The 16,689-nt window shown below is 36.9% G+C and overlaps 1 protein-coding gene across 12 annotated transcripts in view; it reads right to left on the bottom strand.

The window, feature by feature from the left end:
* Positions 1-16,689, bottom strand: part of CSMD1 (CUB and Sushi multiple domains 1) — a 1,150,108-nt gene that overhangs the window by 242,315 nt on the left and 891,104 nt on the right. For all 12 annotated transcript variants that reach the window (XM_080586628.1, XM_080586632.1, XM_080586634.1 and 9 more), the window contains one exon: positions 2,579-2,748. In XM_080586628.1, coding sequence (XP_080442754.1) covers positions 2,579-2,748 — 170 coding nt within the window. The remainder of the gene's footprint in view (positions 1-2,578; positions 2,749-16,689) is intronic.

The raw sequence follows: 16,689 nt of genomic DNA, 5'->3' as shown, positions 1-16,689 counted from the left end.
AGACATTTGTGGAGCACTGACCTTGGCATTGCCAGGATTGTTTCTCAGATGTTTTTCTTTTTCCCCTCATTACTCTCTCTCACACACTGCTGAGCAGCATTTTTTACCTTTTCTCAAATATGTTTCCCAGAGGCGCCTTCATCTCGGCTGCTGGGCCCACAGCCATGCCCTGCAGCGAGGCCACTGGAGCCTTCTGGAACCAGCTGTGTCCGGCGTGGGGCAGCCCCGGCCTCTCCTCACAGCCCCAAGCCTCTCCTCTGCAGCCCCCTGGCTGCCAGCACTGTGCCACAGATGCAAAATGCAATACTATATAAGCACATATTTTCTTCAAAAGTAGAAAGATATTCAGGGGGGAAAATGTTCTGTGGTTCAGCACAAGGTTTATAAATATTCTGAAGATTCAGTGCATCCCTTGCAAGCTGCTTGAAAGGCAAAGTCTTGGGGCTTTCTTCTGTGCAAGCACAAGATAATGTCTGGTGATTATACCATATTTTGCTCATATTTATGTACACAGAGGAAAGAAAGCAAACTTCAGAATTCTGCATCTCTGCCAAAGCTTTGGGGAAGGTAAGCATTTGGAGAGCGTTATAATTTCCCAGTTGCTCAGATTGTAGATCTGGTCAGAGTACATTAAAATCTATTTCTGTCCCAGATGCGGAGATCTCCCTCACAGACAAACCACAAAAGAAAAGGGAAGAGACTAGATAGTATGTATTCGCCTAAACCATGCTATATGCAAAACAAGCATCCACAGTTAAGATACAATTCTGAACCATCTTAGGGAACTAAAGTAAAATAGCATGTTAGCTGAGAGTAAACTCATCCATGCTGAAAAATGAGGTGCTGTAGTCCATATGGTATCTCCCTTTTTCCTAACCCATATTAAAGGGACAAATTTCCTCGGGGAAAAAGAAAAAAGATAAACTACTTCTTTACACAGTACATCGTGAACTTTCAGGATTTATTGTCACAGAACAGGTACGTACTATCAACTGATCTAAATGGCTAACAAAATTAAAAGACAATAGGTCCATAACAGATAATGAACAGAACAGACAGTAAAACGTGGTCTAACTTAACCCAAAATCTACGGATGCTGGGGAAACCTATGGGATCACCTATCAATCAACCTATAGGATCACCTAAAAATCAAACCATGTCTAAGAGCATTGTCCAAACACTCCTTGAACCCCAGCATGCTCGGTGCCATGACGACCCTGGGAAGCCTGTCCCAGTGCCCGACCACCCTCTGGGTGCAGAACCTTTCCCTAACCCCCAGCCTGACCCTCCCCTGTCCCAGCTCCATGCTGTTCCCTCGGGTCCTGTCGCTGTCCCCAGAGAGCAGAGCTCAGTGCCTGCCCCTCCGCTCCCCTTGTGAGGGAGCTGCTTGTGATTTTTTTAAGTTTTGCTTAATTCATGGTTTGATCCAGTCTGTACTTGCTACAAATAACAGTATAGTAACAAAGATATGAATGTTTGTATTAGGAAAGCCAGTACTTAAAGAGAAGCCCCCCCCCCCTTTTTTTTCCTTTGATTTTAAAATACTCACACATTTACATAAGGAGACTCATCCGATGGAATAATAGATAAAAGTATGGTAAACAAAATTTGCTCTATAATAATATTTTTAAACTACTGTGGGATGTGCAAATAAAAAATAGTACAATCAAGTTAGAAATACAGACAATTATTTCTAACATGCTAAATGGGTTGCTGTGATATCCCCAGATAGCAAGTTGCTAACTGAATTCAGCGTCCTCAGTGATTTGAAGTATCAATTAACTCTGAAAAATTAGAGACATAAACTTGAAAGAGTAATTTAATATATGCTCAACACTTCAGATGAATGTAATGTTTTATTCCCATACAAGAATGCAGCAGCCATTATTAAAAAAATATATTATGAACATACTGTAGAGAAGTATATGTTAAAATCTGTTCATATTTAGGGTATGTTTCAAACGTTAGCTACAGAGTAAGAGCGAAAGAAAGAAAACCAACTTCTTTAAGTACTGCTTTAGTCAATATAACAGAATCACAGAATGGTTGAGGTTGGAAGGGACCTCTGTATGTCATCTGGCCCAACCCCCTGCTCAGTCAGGGACACCTGGAGAAATAAAATACACCTAGAGCAATTACAATAATCTATATTAGCTGGCATCTTCGTATTCAAATGAGAAAATTCATTAATTTGAAAGAAATGCCCACTCCATGCAAGATAAATAAGAGAATAAAAATGTACTGATAATGTACCATCTGCAATTAAAAACTGTCCTTTTTTAAGCAATCTCAGAGCTTCACTTATAAATATTCTTGTGAACAGAAAATAATATTTACACCTTAGTTTTCAAAATTCAAGTTTACATTTTAGGTTTTCTTTTTACATTTACATCCAGTGTAAATGGCCTAATATTTCTATAAATATAACTGACCTTTTAATGTCACCTATATTCAGACAGAATTTACATTCGGTGTGGGAAAGTGAAATGAAGATAAAGATATTTGGTATTAAATACTGAGTCATTCATGTAATGTGAATGTTGAGCATGATAGAAAGTGAAATAAGTTTTCTTTTTACCTTAACAATATCTCCCTCACGCAGCTGAAAACTCCTGGCTCTAAGATGGATCCCTTTTCCAGCCTCTGTTTCAATTTTATAGATACATTCATGGTTGTTGTCATAATTAGATGGAAAATTTGGAGACAACAATGTTCCTTCATTTCCAGAGACAGTTGCTCCACATTCAGCTAAAGGAGACAGACACAATAAAAAAAAAAAAGGAAAAAAAAGAAGTGAATTATCGATTTCAAGAAAATGTAGGTTATTTTCAGAAATATTTAGTCGCTATGAAAACTCTAACTTGCTATGACTATCTAGGAAAAGTACGTTTCCGCTGGATTTCATCTACAGGACAAACACCTAAAAGCCCTACCAAAGTTGCTATTTCCAGCATTTCACTGGGTAAATGTGCACTTAGGTGCTTTTATCTAGTTCCCTTTACCTCCAATTTATTCCTTGGTCCTCCCATTAGGCTAACCTATAACGCAGCTCAGCCAGATTCCATAAAAATTAGAGGTTCTGTTGAAATATATTTATTGTGGTAACATTTCAAATAAGTGTAACATTGATTTCACCTACTCGCCTGCACAGCTTTTACAAGTACTAGAAAAAGCAGACAATAATCTTCTGAGATAAAGCAGTCTGGCAATAAATCAAAAGAAGTCACATATTTTTTCCACCAGGTATGAAAACAAACAAAAAAAATACAGAACAAACCAACAGTTACTGATATTAGTCAGCATCAAGCAGACAGCTCCCTTCCTTTCAAGGTAAAAAGTAGGTGAGTCTTTTTCACAGCCACCTGTAGTAAGAACTGACACGTTCAGGAGTAGAAGTTTTTGTCATTACTTCCCAGTAAAGAAAAGAAATATATAGGAAGAGTAGTGTGTTTCAGGCTGTGGGCTCAGTTTGAATTCAGAATAAAGACTAATAAAATTATTCCAAATGTGCAATGTAAATTTCAGCACATAAATGAACACACTGAAAGAGACAGAAAAGAATATTGATATACTGTTCAAAAAAAATTCAAAATGCTTAAAAATGGCATAAAAATGCCTTCTAAAACCTCCAGTCAATATATATTAATCTACAATTTTTAAGATTGACTAATATTTATGCTTCATTGTTCAATCTAAGGATAAAATATATTACGTAAAATCCAGATTTTGACCTAAACATCATTCAGAACTTATTCAGAGTTCGGCACAAACCTGTTATAACAATTAACACAAGAACACATAAATGTGTAATAATAAACCAAAAGATACATTTTACAGAAGTGGTAACTGGTAATTTTTTTTTTTCATGTACATTTTAAATAGACTCTTAGGGCTCATACGACATTCAAGATATTCAGTTTTGGAAGTGTGGATTTTACAATTTTAGCATTGTAAATTTTCTTTTTTTTTTTTTTAGAAAAAAATGTATTTTTTTTACAATCATTTTGAAAATACAGTGTAAAGATACAGCAGAAAAATCAGAAACTAATTCTTTTAAACATATTCAGGGAGTAATGCATGTTTCATATTTATATATAAACTATCTAAAAAACTTACATTTAAATTTCAGAGGCCTTGACAGACATCAAAGTTACATGCTTTTGCTTTTGAAAAGGTCAAAACCAGTGAATTATTCTGTACTTCTTCCCTTCAATAACATTGAAGAAAGAAAGGAAGAAGCAGAAGGTGAAGGAGAGGGAAACTGGGAGGAATGCATAAAATGGGGGAAGGAGGGAATGAAAGATGAAAGGAGAGAAGAAAGTAATTTAGGAAGGAAATAGTCTTACTCAGTCTTTCTGCTCTACATTTGGGCTCTCCTTGGGCAAGGTGAAGAAGGAAATCAAAAAGGATCTGGCTCAGGATCCTTGATTTAACATGTAAGTTAGAGATCATTTTCTATTTTAAAGTAGAGCTTTATGTTCTCTTCCTTAGGTTACTTTGACCCTGAGCTGCAGTATATTTGATAGGCAGAAGAGTGTTGAAAGTTAGCCCCTGCCACAAAACCTCAGATAGCTGAACTGTTCCTTCATGAGACAGTCTAAAGTCATTTTATATTGTTTAAATGTTGCAAAGAATATTAGAAGACTGACAAATGAACTAGATACTATGATACTTCTTTGGTAAATGATCTCTCAGATATGGGATACTACTACATATGGTTATATATAAATATCTGTATACATTTTTTGTGTGTGCATTTACATATGCATATGTAACTCTTTTTTAATTGACTTTTGGGAAGAAAGTGAAGTGCCTTATGCCCTAAGGACTTCAACCAAGTATTTTTTATAACCATCCCTGCACACTGGAATCCATGATTGCACCAGGGTTTAGAAACTCTGAACAGCATCCACGAACAATATGCAGCGTGTGTCAACAGGAAAAAGGCATCTCTCCCCCTTTAGGCCCTAGTATTCTACTCAGCAATACAGGAAACACCATGTGGGTTTGTTTGTTTGGTTTGGTTAGGTTTAAAATATCTACAGTAGAAGGTACTGTTAAAAAAATAATAATCATGCAGTAATTAACACATGCAGCCAGAACATATGACACCTAAATTCAATTCACTTTTCTGCCTCTGGGAATCCAAACATGCATCTCCTACAACTTCTAATTCAGACAAATTGATTAGAAAATGAACAAATGTTGGCTAACCTCTTTAGCACAATGGGTAGGGCATTAAACAAGGGAGGAGGAATACTTCAAGGAAATTCATGCGTTAAACAGTTAGAAAATAATATCACTGTTGCCCTGTGACTACCAAACAAGTAGACTTGAAAAACGCACTCATGTTCATTTCCATTACCTCCAAAAAATCTTTAATTCTTTATGCAAAATGAAAAAAAAAATAGTCTTTAGCCACATTGGCAAGATCATTCTGCTAGGAGGTATCAGCCATTATTTAACATTCTTTTACAGAAATGAAGTGAAACCAGATCTCCTACATTCTTGATTAAAGATCGAACCATGAAGTTTTGCATAAGGAAGAGATACGGCTTATCCACTTATGGTAATTTAAAAATAATAAAAAAAAAATGCCAATCACTTCTGAAAGATTTAATGCAATGTTCCTTATCTAGCACATGTGCTTTATGAGTAACTACTGATTTTAGCACCTCTAGTTAAACAGACAAATCTTATCAGATGATTCTGAAAGAGCTCTTTGTTTCTTGGCTGCAGAGGACTTTCACATCACTATTTTACTTCAACACCTTACAGATTCCTTTCACCCACTCCCTGGGAGAATGATCTGCTTCCCAAGCCCATACAAATGAAATAGAAAAGACTTCTTATGTTCCCTGCATATGAATATATATATATATACACACACATTTTTGCTTGTATTTTCATTTATTAAGCACTGAATTACTGTGTTCTATGTAAATAGTATTTTCAGGACTAGGTCCTCCAGGTGTAGCCTTTTTTTAAAAAAAACATATTTCACACTGCACTTTGTCAGATTATATGACGTGTTAAACTAGTATAATAGTGTGCATATGAATGCAATTTAATATCTGCATATGATAAATTTTAAAAAATGCTATAACACAGATGTAGCACTTAAATCACACACACACACAGAATCATCTAGGTTGGAAGAGACCTCCAAGATCACCCAGTCCAACCTCTGACCTAGCACTAACAAGTCCTCCACTAAACCATATCACTAAGGGCTACATCTAAATATCTCTTAAAGACCTCCAGGGATGGCGACTCAACCACCTCCCTGGGCAGTCCATTCCAATGCCTAACAACCCTTTCAGTAAAGAAGTTCTTCCTAATATCCAACCTAAACCTCCCCTGTCGCAACTTTAGCCCATTCCCCCTCGTCCTGTCACCAGGCACATGGGAGAACAGACCAACCCCCACCTTGCTACAGCCTCCTTTAAGGTACCTATAGAGAGCGATGAGGTCTCCCCTGAGCCTCCTCTTCTCCAGGCTCAACAACCCCAGCTCCCTCAGCTGCTCCTCGTAAGACTTGTTCTCCAGACCCCTCACCAGCTTCGTTGCCCTCCTCTGGACTTGCAGGAGCACCTCCATGTCCTTCTTGTAGCAAGGGGCCCAAAACTGAACACAGTACTCGAGGTGCGGCCTCACCAGAGCTGAGTACAGGGCGACAATCACTTCCCTAGCCCTGCTGGCCACACTGCTTCTTATACAAGCCAGGATGATGTTGGCCTTCCTAGCCACACTGCTGGCTCATATTCAGCCAACTATCAACCAGTACTCCCAGCTCCTTCTCTCCCAGGCAGCTTTCCAACCACTTATCTCCCAGCCTGTAGCGGCGCTTTGGGTAAAATAAATTATTTTCTTTCTACATGAAACAAAAAGAGAAGATCATATCCATGATGGACACACAAATAGTAGAGCTCCTTGCAGAGAACTTAAGCACAGAGACCAGAGCCAGAAAAAAAAAAAAATCTAATCTCCTTAATAGCAACCACGTGCTCAGTTTCACATGTTGTATAAGACAGTAAAAGTTAAAACAACCTGATTAAAATCAAGAAGGCCAAGGGGAAGGGAGAAGTTTATGCTGATGCCATTTTACACAGCTGGGAAAAGCAACATTCTCCATGTTAAGGGAAGTTCCATTTTCTTATCCCTATATCTTTCCTTTTATTCCACAAATCCCACTGAAAGTGAATATATTTAAAACAGTTTTTACCACTTGCATTGGTTTGCTGGTATCAAACTTTCTCAGTAAATTTCCCCAGTAATTTTTCCCAGTTTTCATAGTACTTAATTTCATTAAGACCAGCCATAACCTTGCCTGGTCTTTATCTGCATGAAAGTTCTCTAAAAATGATAAACAATAAACCCAAAGGCCACCAAAATTAAAAATACGGGCAGCCAACATTAAGCAATCCTTCTACTGCCATACAAGACTGTCCAGATTCAAAAGGAGATTATGGTTAATGTTACTAACAGCAGCTGTAAATCTAAGAGAATTAATATAGAGATGTCTTCATCCATCATGAGCGTAAAGAAAGCGTGAAGAAAGGTTTGAGCTAATTCCAGTTGAAATAGTTTCAGTTACTTACTTGGTCATGTTGTCCTTTCAGTATTCAAAGCTGAAACAAAGGCACAGGAATTGTTGCTTCTAGAAACAGCCCAGCTCTCTGTGCTGTGCTTTGCACACTGCTGAGCTGAGCCAGGTAAACAAAACCAACACAGCTGCTGCTCATCCTGCTTGATTTCTACCTTTTTTGCTTTGCCCCGCCCCTTTCCCAGGTAATTGGTTGGGTGCCAGGTGGGCCTAATGGTATATAAGCTGCAGGTGGCCTGTGGGAGAGCTCCTTCTGTTAGAGCTGCTTTTTGGGGGGTGAGGGCTTTGTTTTTCCTTCAGCCACTTGCAGGGTTCTTTAGGTGGGTCAGAGTGTGGGGGCTGATGTGTTTCTAAGTTGAGGGAGGTAAGCATGTCTTTTTGAGGTAAAAACTAGTAGGATCTTTTAGAGTAAAGCAAGCTGTGTAGTAGTAGGTGCCTTTACTGCATGCAGCTCTTCTTCAGGTGAGTAATTTTTAGAGCATGCTTATGGGTAGGGAGATGATGTTACATAGCATGTTTGTTTTGTGGTTCTAGGTCTCTTATGATTTTTGCAGAATTATGGGGCTTACTGTGAATGTGACCTTATGCCTTCACCTGTGTGTCAAACGCTGTCAAAGTTACAAGCTTGGTGTTAAAGTGTTGGAGCAGGGTTTAGGGGAAATGTATCATCCAAGTTCCCTGTGCCAGTGAGTATCTGAAAACAGCCGAAGTAGGCATGTAAGGTGTAGTCTTTTTCAGGACTAGGGACAGTTTCTTATATTTCTGGAGCTTTTTTTCTGCTGTTTTGCTGGCTGTAGAGTCTTTACAATGCAATACAGATCCCTTCTTTATTTTGTTTTCTTATTATGCCTGTTTCTGTAGTCATCTATTTTTTAAAATTGTTTACGTTTTTTAACTATCAATATGATCAGTGGCACCTAAATCTTTAGATTAAACAGAAAAGACCCATTTGTCACTTTAACCTAAAATTTACCTCCATTTTCTTACATATTTTAAATATATTTTGTAGAAAAAGCCAAAAAAATGGGTAATCATGAGATTTCTCAAACATCTGTTTTAAGCAAAAATAGACAAATAAAGAAAACCATAAAAAATATGTAAAAAGAAATGAAAAAAATTCCATTCAAAAGTATAGGAGAGACCTCTTTTGATCTAGAAAAGATGTAGTGGGGTTGTCATAATTCTTAAACAATTTTTTTGAGGCTGGGGGAGAAAGGAAAAAAAGGTACATTATTGTAGAAGTAACATAAAATAGCACCTACTGTGCTCTGACAGGGTCCATAAAATTAAGAGGTTGTTTTCATATTGAAGGGATCTGTTTAATTGAAAATAGGCTATAAATAAAAAGTGAGGAAGATTTAAATATGAAACATTATTTAATCTGGAAAAGAATTAGATTGTAAACTTTGCAATAGCACTGAACACTTACGTTACCTCATATGAGATATTCAATGTGTTAATTCACATTAACTACCCCAGCTAATCTAGTTCCCTAATTTGAATGAGAACTGCAAAAGAAACACTCAGGTATTGGAAGGAAGGAAGATTTCCATTATAAAACATTAAATTTCAAGCATCTATTTTTTAAGAACAGGAGATTTTTTTCTGATGTCTACAGTGAATAGCTGTGCATTTTTAGGCGAGGATGAAGAGCAAGAGATAATGACCTTCTTTAAGAATATGCCCTTGTTTATTCAGTGTTCTAATTGAATTGTAATGCATGCTAATTTAAATAAAAATGTGCTCACAGTGCTACAGATGTTTGTGGTTTTCTTGCTGAAAGAAGAATAGATTCACTAAAATCCAAATTTTCTACATAGTTTGGTTACTAGTAGGGTAAAAAGTTATTGTCATCACATCTAAATGGCTTGTTACATCGCTAAAACTAGCATATACCAAAACTAAATTTGTTCTGCACATATAAGTTACTGGTTCCAATTCCAATTTTTCATTTTTCAAATCTGCCAAACCATAAACATCTGCCAAATGGCAGCATCTAAAAGCCAATACCACTTAAACTTTTAAGAAAAAATCAATATAGCATCGAGTCTGTTTCAAAACATGACAAGCAGATAAAAGCAGATTAACCTAATTCATTATTACAACTTTTGAACCTTGAGTGCTTTTTAAAGTTAATGTTATGTATTATGAAATCTAAAATGTTCACCTTAGTTATCCCCTAGGTATACTATTAGTCAGTGTGTACTACCGATAACCACAGCCAAAAGGTTTTAAAGGAGAAACTTTATGCTTTTATTTTCACTACGTTTTCTGAGTAGTCTATTATAACCTTGTTGAGAACTGCAGCAGACTGGAAAATGCATCTTATTAAGCTGTTCTTTTATTCTCTTGCAGTGAGAGCAATCTGCCTGGAATAGACAGTTGACCCCATTCTTTGTTCTTTTGCTTAATAAACTCACTTAAATTCCATTTACATAAGTAACTTTTTTTTCTTCTTTCATTGTCTTACTTGAAGTAGGATAAAAGGAAACAGTAGAAAGTAGATTTTTTGAAAATCATATTCAGGAAGTGTTCAATGAACACAGACTCCATAAAACAAACAATTCAGGGCTCTTGATATGCTTTGAAATACAGTTCATGTAAAAACGTAACAATAGCTTTATTTAATGGAAAACTTTACTTTATTATTCTTCCATATGTCTTGCTAAAAGGTTTGACAGGATTTTAAACAGATCTTCAATGCAGAGATCAAATAAAAGTAGTATACTGCCAGTTTAAAGGTTTCTCTGCCACCAAGCTCTTCTACTGAGTGCAGAATATCTTTGTTGTATTTACAAAATGGTGCAGCAGTTGATAAAATGAGAACAAGTTGAGCTCAGACAGTTAATACTTCTTTGTGTTTCTATTGGACAATATTGTTACCCAGTAGGATGATCATCCAACATTATCACAAGGGCAAAGGGATCATGGATGAAGTGGAACCTGCCATCATGATCTGTCTTCATACATCAGCAAGAACTTAGGTTTTCTCCACAGGCATTGACTGATGGGCCTCTAAAGCCCATAGCTGTGCATATGACTTTATAGACATGATATGACTGCACTGAAGCACAGTTTCATGTACAAACTCAGGTGCAGTGCAGGGAGATGAAGCTTCTGATTAACTGGAATGCCACATCCAGCCAAGGTGCACGTGAAACTTGCACAGCACCTCTGCTGCACAGTGCCTTAACTTCTGTAATGCCCTTCATTTCCAGTTCTTCAGCCACTCTTTCACTTGTCTTTCACTTGTAAGCCCTGTGCAGGACACCTATGTGCTGCTCTTGCTTTCACCTAGCACTGGTGAATTCTGAATCACTGTTATGCTGGGTTTCTCCTTAAAAGTGGCTGCCATGGACACTTAAACCATACTGTTCTTACCCCACTTCTCACTCCTTTGCCCTATTGCTTTTAGCTTGTTTGCATCACTCCTAACTTGGTGGCTTTTAGCTTTTAAGTTCATATTGGAATAAAGCCTGGTAGATATGAGCAGATAGTGTTTTTGTTTGCTTGTTTGTTTTTAATACACAATAGATATTACACAATAATATACACACACAGCTTAACTACTAATCAGTTTGGAGCGTGCACACTATTCATTGCAACAGCTACCACCACCTTATTCAGGGGTAACAGCATCATAAACTACTTACAAAGAGCTTGAGTGGGTCTTCAAGAGAAATAGAAGTATATTACTGAGAAAGCAGTAAGGTGTTGGCTTTTTCATCATTACTGTAATCATTTTTGCTCATCATTACTGTAATCATCATTTTTGCCACACACTTTATTGGAGAAGTATTAGTGTGGTGATTCTCCTTCCTCTTCCCAGCTGCTGCTTAAGAACTGACTTTCCCTTTTCTTTCCCTATCCTTATCTTTCCTTTTGTTTTTCCCTCAAGATAGATTTCAAATCATCATCAGCTATCACTCACATGTCACTCCTCAGACATTATAAAAAAGCTAGGAAGCTTTACTATGTTGTGTGACATGGAAATCATAGAATCATACAATCATTTAGGTTGGAAAAGACCTCTAGGATCAAGTCCAACCGTTAACCTAGCACTGCCTAGTCTACCACTAAACCATGTCCAAAAGCACCACATCTGTGTGTCTTGAATGCCTCCAGAGATGGTGACTCAACCACTTCCCTGGGCAGCCTGTTCCAATGCTTCACAACCTTTTCAGTGAGGAAATTTTTCCTAATATCCAACCCAAATTTCCCCTGGTGTAACTTGAGGCCATTTCCTCTTGTCCTATCACTTTCTACTTGGGAAAGAAAAATTATCCCCACCTCCCTATAACCTCCTTTGAGGTTGTTGTAGAGAGTGATAAAGTATCCCCTGAGCCTCCTTTTCTGTAGGTTAAATAACTCCAACTCCCTCAGCCACTTCTCATAAGATTTGTTCCCTAGACCCTTCACCATCTTGGTTGCCCTTCTTTGGACATGCTCCAGCAACTCAATGTTACCTAAAAAATTAACAACTTAAATATGACGGCAGTTAAATACAGAGTTCCTAAGTACAGTGGACCCTGGATACATGCAGAACCTTAATATAATCTAAAGATTTATACATTCAATACTAATGCTGTAAAATTTTCTGCTCATATACAGCCAAACATAAATGAGAGCTCTCTTTGCCTAAACACTAGCTAAAAATCAATAGCAGTTTTCAGACTTAGTCTGACTTCTCAAAGGTGATCTAAAATTCAAATTTTATGCTACAGAAATTTTAAAGAAAACAATGAACGCCAGATCTCAAGGGTCTCAAAGAAATCCCCAGTACTATTCAGGCTAACAAGCTTCCCACTTATGCTTCAGTCTCCATGGAAATTAACTCAATGCTACAACATGACAAAGTATCTTAATTATAATTGGTGATTTTGCAATTAATACTAACTAAACTGTTAAAAAGAAACAACTTCTTAAAGTGTCAGCAATTTATTTTAGCACCCTATCATTAATTATTCCTGTATTATTTACTATAACAACTGAACATGATAAATTAATGTGATATTAATGTGAATATCAGTGAACAATACCTCAGTGAGTATTTTACTCAAAGTATAATGCACCATTAAAAATCAAGTGCCATGTAAAATTTAATAAAGGAGCAACACCACTTAAGTATAAAATGGAAATATTTAGTAGCTGTTGTTTTCAGCTTAATTGTTGAAGTTTGTCACAGCTTGTTTTAGAAATACTCTATACAGTTGAAATGGTTAATGGGGGACAGGGAAGCAATGCAAGTTAAAAAGGGAGAGGAGAGAATAACAACCGAAAAGAAAAAAGAAAAGAAACATAACCTCTTAAAGCCGAGCTTATTTTATTAATGTTATGCTTAAAATCTATGCAGTGCCTACCATGAAGGGCTACTTTCAATTGAACAAACCACTGTACAGATAATATTTTCATGGTAAATCCTACGTAAATTTTAATCACCGTTTCCTAGGGAGACAGTAAACAGAAAAAAACAGGCAAGTAGACAGAAGCAGCATGCAAATCAAGCAATGGAAATTAACCTTAAGACAATCTAGGAAAGGGGAGTTGAAGGACTAAGTCAAATTTTCCTACCCATTATCATGTGATGAGCTAATGCCTAAATTCTAGAAGAGGTGACCAATGGGTTGTTATTTGTCTTCTTTATTTGTCGTCTTTATGAGCAGCAGAAAACAACCATCTCTGATAATAAGGGTAGCTTTTCAGCCACTATGCTGAGTAGGGAGGCTAGGTAAAGGCCATTCACATCACTGAAGGTATTAAGCAGGTTAAAAAAATCTTAAAATTTTGCTACTGGTTCAATTTTGCAATTAATGTTGCAGACAACCTGGAACAAACTGAATTTATTATTTTTTTTACCTAAACTTGATTTATAGTAAACCTCTATCTTCTGTGATCTCATAAACATACATTTATTGCATTATATTTCTAAAAACAAATCAAGCAGGGTGAACTAGAAATTTCTGAGATGTCTTCTGTAAAAAGAGGAAGTTCCTACACTCAGGCACTGTATCTGCCACTGTAAAGGTCTCTTCAGCCATTTTTCTACCCATTGCCTTCAATAATTAGTGAATAGGAGATCTTTGGAGAGTATGAAGGAAAGAATGAAATGTCTCACCTCTTTCAGAATTTCATGACACACTATAAGAGAATACCAAAACTCAAAGGCTCATTCCTTACCTGTCAGAGGATCACTGTAAATAATAGTCACATTTCAAAAAGTATTTAGGAGATGATTTAGGTGTACATCAGATGCATGGATTCAAAACTACTCACCAGCCACCTATCTCTGGAAATGTGTATACTCACTGGGTATCTCTTGTTTAATGTCACATTTCTGCTATGGCTTATATCCTATCCCCCTGCCAAGTCTGAGAAGATACTTGCCACTGATATTCAAAAAAAGAAGCAGAGCATCATCTAACTTTCTCTCAGTGCTGACAAAGCTTTGCTGGTGTGCAGAAGAAAATATGAAATTCATGAGATTCAGGAAAAGAATTCTGCACTGCAGCATGACAGTGAAATCTATGGACAATGGCACTGAGCTGGAAGAATGTATTTTCTTGGGGGGGGGGAGTTATGGGGGAGAGATAACAGAGTATTTTCTGGATTCTAGATCTAATTCTAGTGTTACTGGTTCATTGAATTACTATATTAAACTAAAAAATGAAATCACTTATAGAAATGTTTTCTGAGTCTTCCAATTCCTTTTTTAACAATAGAACAACTTTACAATACAGAATGTTAGAAAGCTCCTGACTAATTTGACTTAAAGCAAACTGAAAAGTAAGAAAAGTATGATTAAAAGCAGAGTCCTGGTTTTCTAGATGAGATGTAGGAAATCTGCCTTGGTAACATATTTCCCAGACAACTTCTGTGGTTCCTGTTTAAAAATTTATTGAAGACAAGAAGACAGCAGTCAAAAACGTGATTGCTATGGTCTCCTCTAGGCAGACTTTAGCCTCAGAATCAACAGATTTAGGAGACATTCCACCTCATTTCTGGACCCCAGTATTCACCAAGCTCCTGAGGTTGGCATATTTTTGGAGATAAGCAGAAGTGCGTAACTGCCTAGGAGCATTACTCTTGGCTCTGTACTCTAGGGGGACTAACTCACTAAAAGCTGGGTATGGCCTCAAGAAAAAGTAGTCAACTGTGAAATGAAACTGTAACAGAATTGTATAATTATAGGTAGAGGAAAAAAAAGAACCATTGCAGGAAGAATAATTGCGAAGAATATGTATCCACACCATCGTGCAATTGTCTTCATACAGCCCCAGAATAAATATAAATGTATATATACATTTTCAACTATGCAAAAGCAAGTGATAAAATGGGAATAAAATATATATGTGAAGTAGTGTCAATAACCATTCATAACCACAATTGGTTATCAAATGAATGTTTTTGAAAAATATATATTTATTTCTAGAAAACAGTGGAATAATAATTTAAGCAATCATAACAACAAAACAACAAATAATACAAGATGAGATGTCAACAAAGGAGGAAAGGAAGATTGTTTTCTCTTCCTAAATCTCAACTACACAAAAGATAATCAGGGAAGCTTGTCTGTACTCCAGTAGCTTGTTTTTTACCCACATAAAGGGATACCAGCAAACACAAAGGTAATTTTATATGATAATTAAATTCAGAAATAAATTTGGAAAATTAAACATAAAACACATAGCTATTACAGCAATGTGCCAGGTGGCAATATCAACAAACTTATAGGTGACCCAGCTGTTTCAAAGTAGTACAAAACCACCTTTTGGTCAATACTACCAAACCTAGATATGGGTTACTTCAGTGATAATTCTTCTTCAAGACAAAGTGCACATGTATTTTCCTAGTAGTCCTGTGCCAGGATTGCTAGGAGAGTATTTTCACCTTGACAGTATCTATGGGAATGTACTCCTTATTCTATTAATTCTGTGCATCACACAAAATTACACAGAAGTAGAGTGTTTCTCTCCATTTCCCTCAATCTCACATTCCTCTCAGCTACACTAAACTTTGAGGAAAGGAGTGAAAGAGGACACTGTGAATACACTTTTAGACAACGTATCCGAAAGAACAGTTACATAAAGGTAGCCAGACAATCTTTTTCCTTCAAAAGACTGTCTGTGTCCTTTACACTGTGGATAACTGCAGAAAGTCATTGCTGTAGGATACCTGGAGTCTTTTCAGTCACTAGATAAGTAAAAATCACAGGATAGCTCTTCCAAATGCAATGACTCTATGTAGAAATCCAGGAAATAGTTAGTACTCTTGTGCAAAAAAGTGATTGAAGTGTATCATCTGCAGATATCAACTACTAGTACATTTGACAGAGAAATTGTCATTTTTACTTGAGTGCTTTTGAGTAAGTTCTTACAAGAAATGGTATTTCTTTATGGATGACTCCACTACCTTTCTTTTTTTTTAAAAAAAAAAAAAAAATGCAGAATGTGAAAATTTCTGTGAGGAGATTGGCAATCCCAGTCTTTCTACTGTTAGTTTGAGGGGTGGAAAGGAAGGGGTCCTCCTGAAAAGCCACATCATGACAATGTAAACTCAGAGGATTCAGCAGATAGCTAAAGTATGGAGAGTTGTTTCCTCAGGAGAAAGTGTTCCACAAAGGTACTGGTTTAGGCTGGGATATAGTTGATTTTCTTTGTAGAGACTCATATAATGCTGTGTTTTAGATTTAAGAAAAGAAGTGTTGATAAAACACCGATGCTTTAACTATTGCTGAGCAGTGCTTACACAGAGTCAAGGCCTCTGCTTCCCATGATGCCCCATCTGCAAGTGGGCTGTGGGTTCATAAGAAGCTGGGAGGGGACACAGCCAGGACAGCTGCCCCCAGATGACCAAGGGGATATCACATACCATATGATGTGCTCAGCAATAAAAGCTGGGGGTAACAAGAAAGAAGGAGGAAGGGGGACCTTGGAGTTTGGAGTTAATTCCCAAGTAACTATTAAGTGTGATGAAGCCCTGCTTTCCTCAGAATTGCTAAACATCTGCCTGCCAATAGGAAATAGTGAATGAATTCCTCATCTTACTTTGCTTGCACATGCAACTTTTGCTTTATGTATTAAACT

Source organism: Anser brachyrhynchus (assembly GCF_964034855.1).
Source record: "Anser brachyrhynchus genome assembly, chromosome: 3".
Lineage (NCBI taxonomy): Eukaryota > Metazoa > Chordata > Aves > Anseriformes > Anatidae > Anser > Anser brachyrhynchus.
This window is presented reverse-complemented; position numbering and strand designations above follow the sequence as displayed.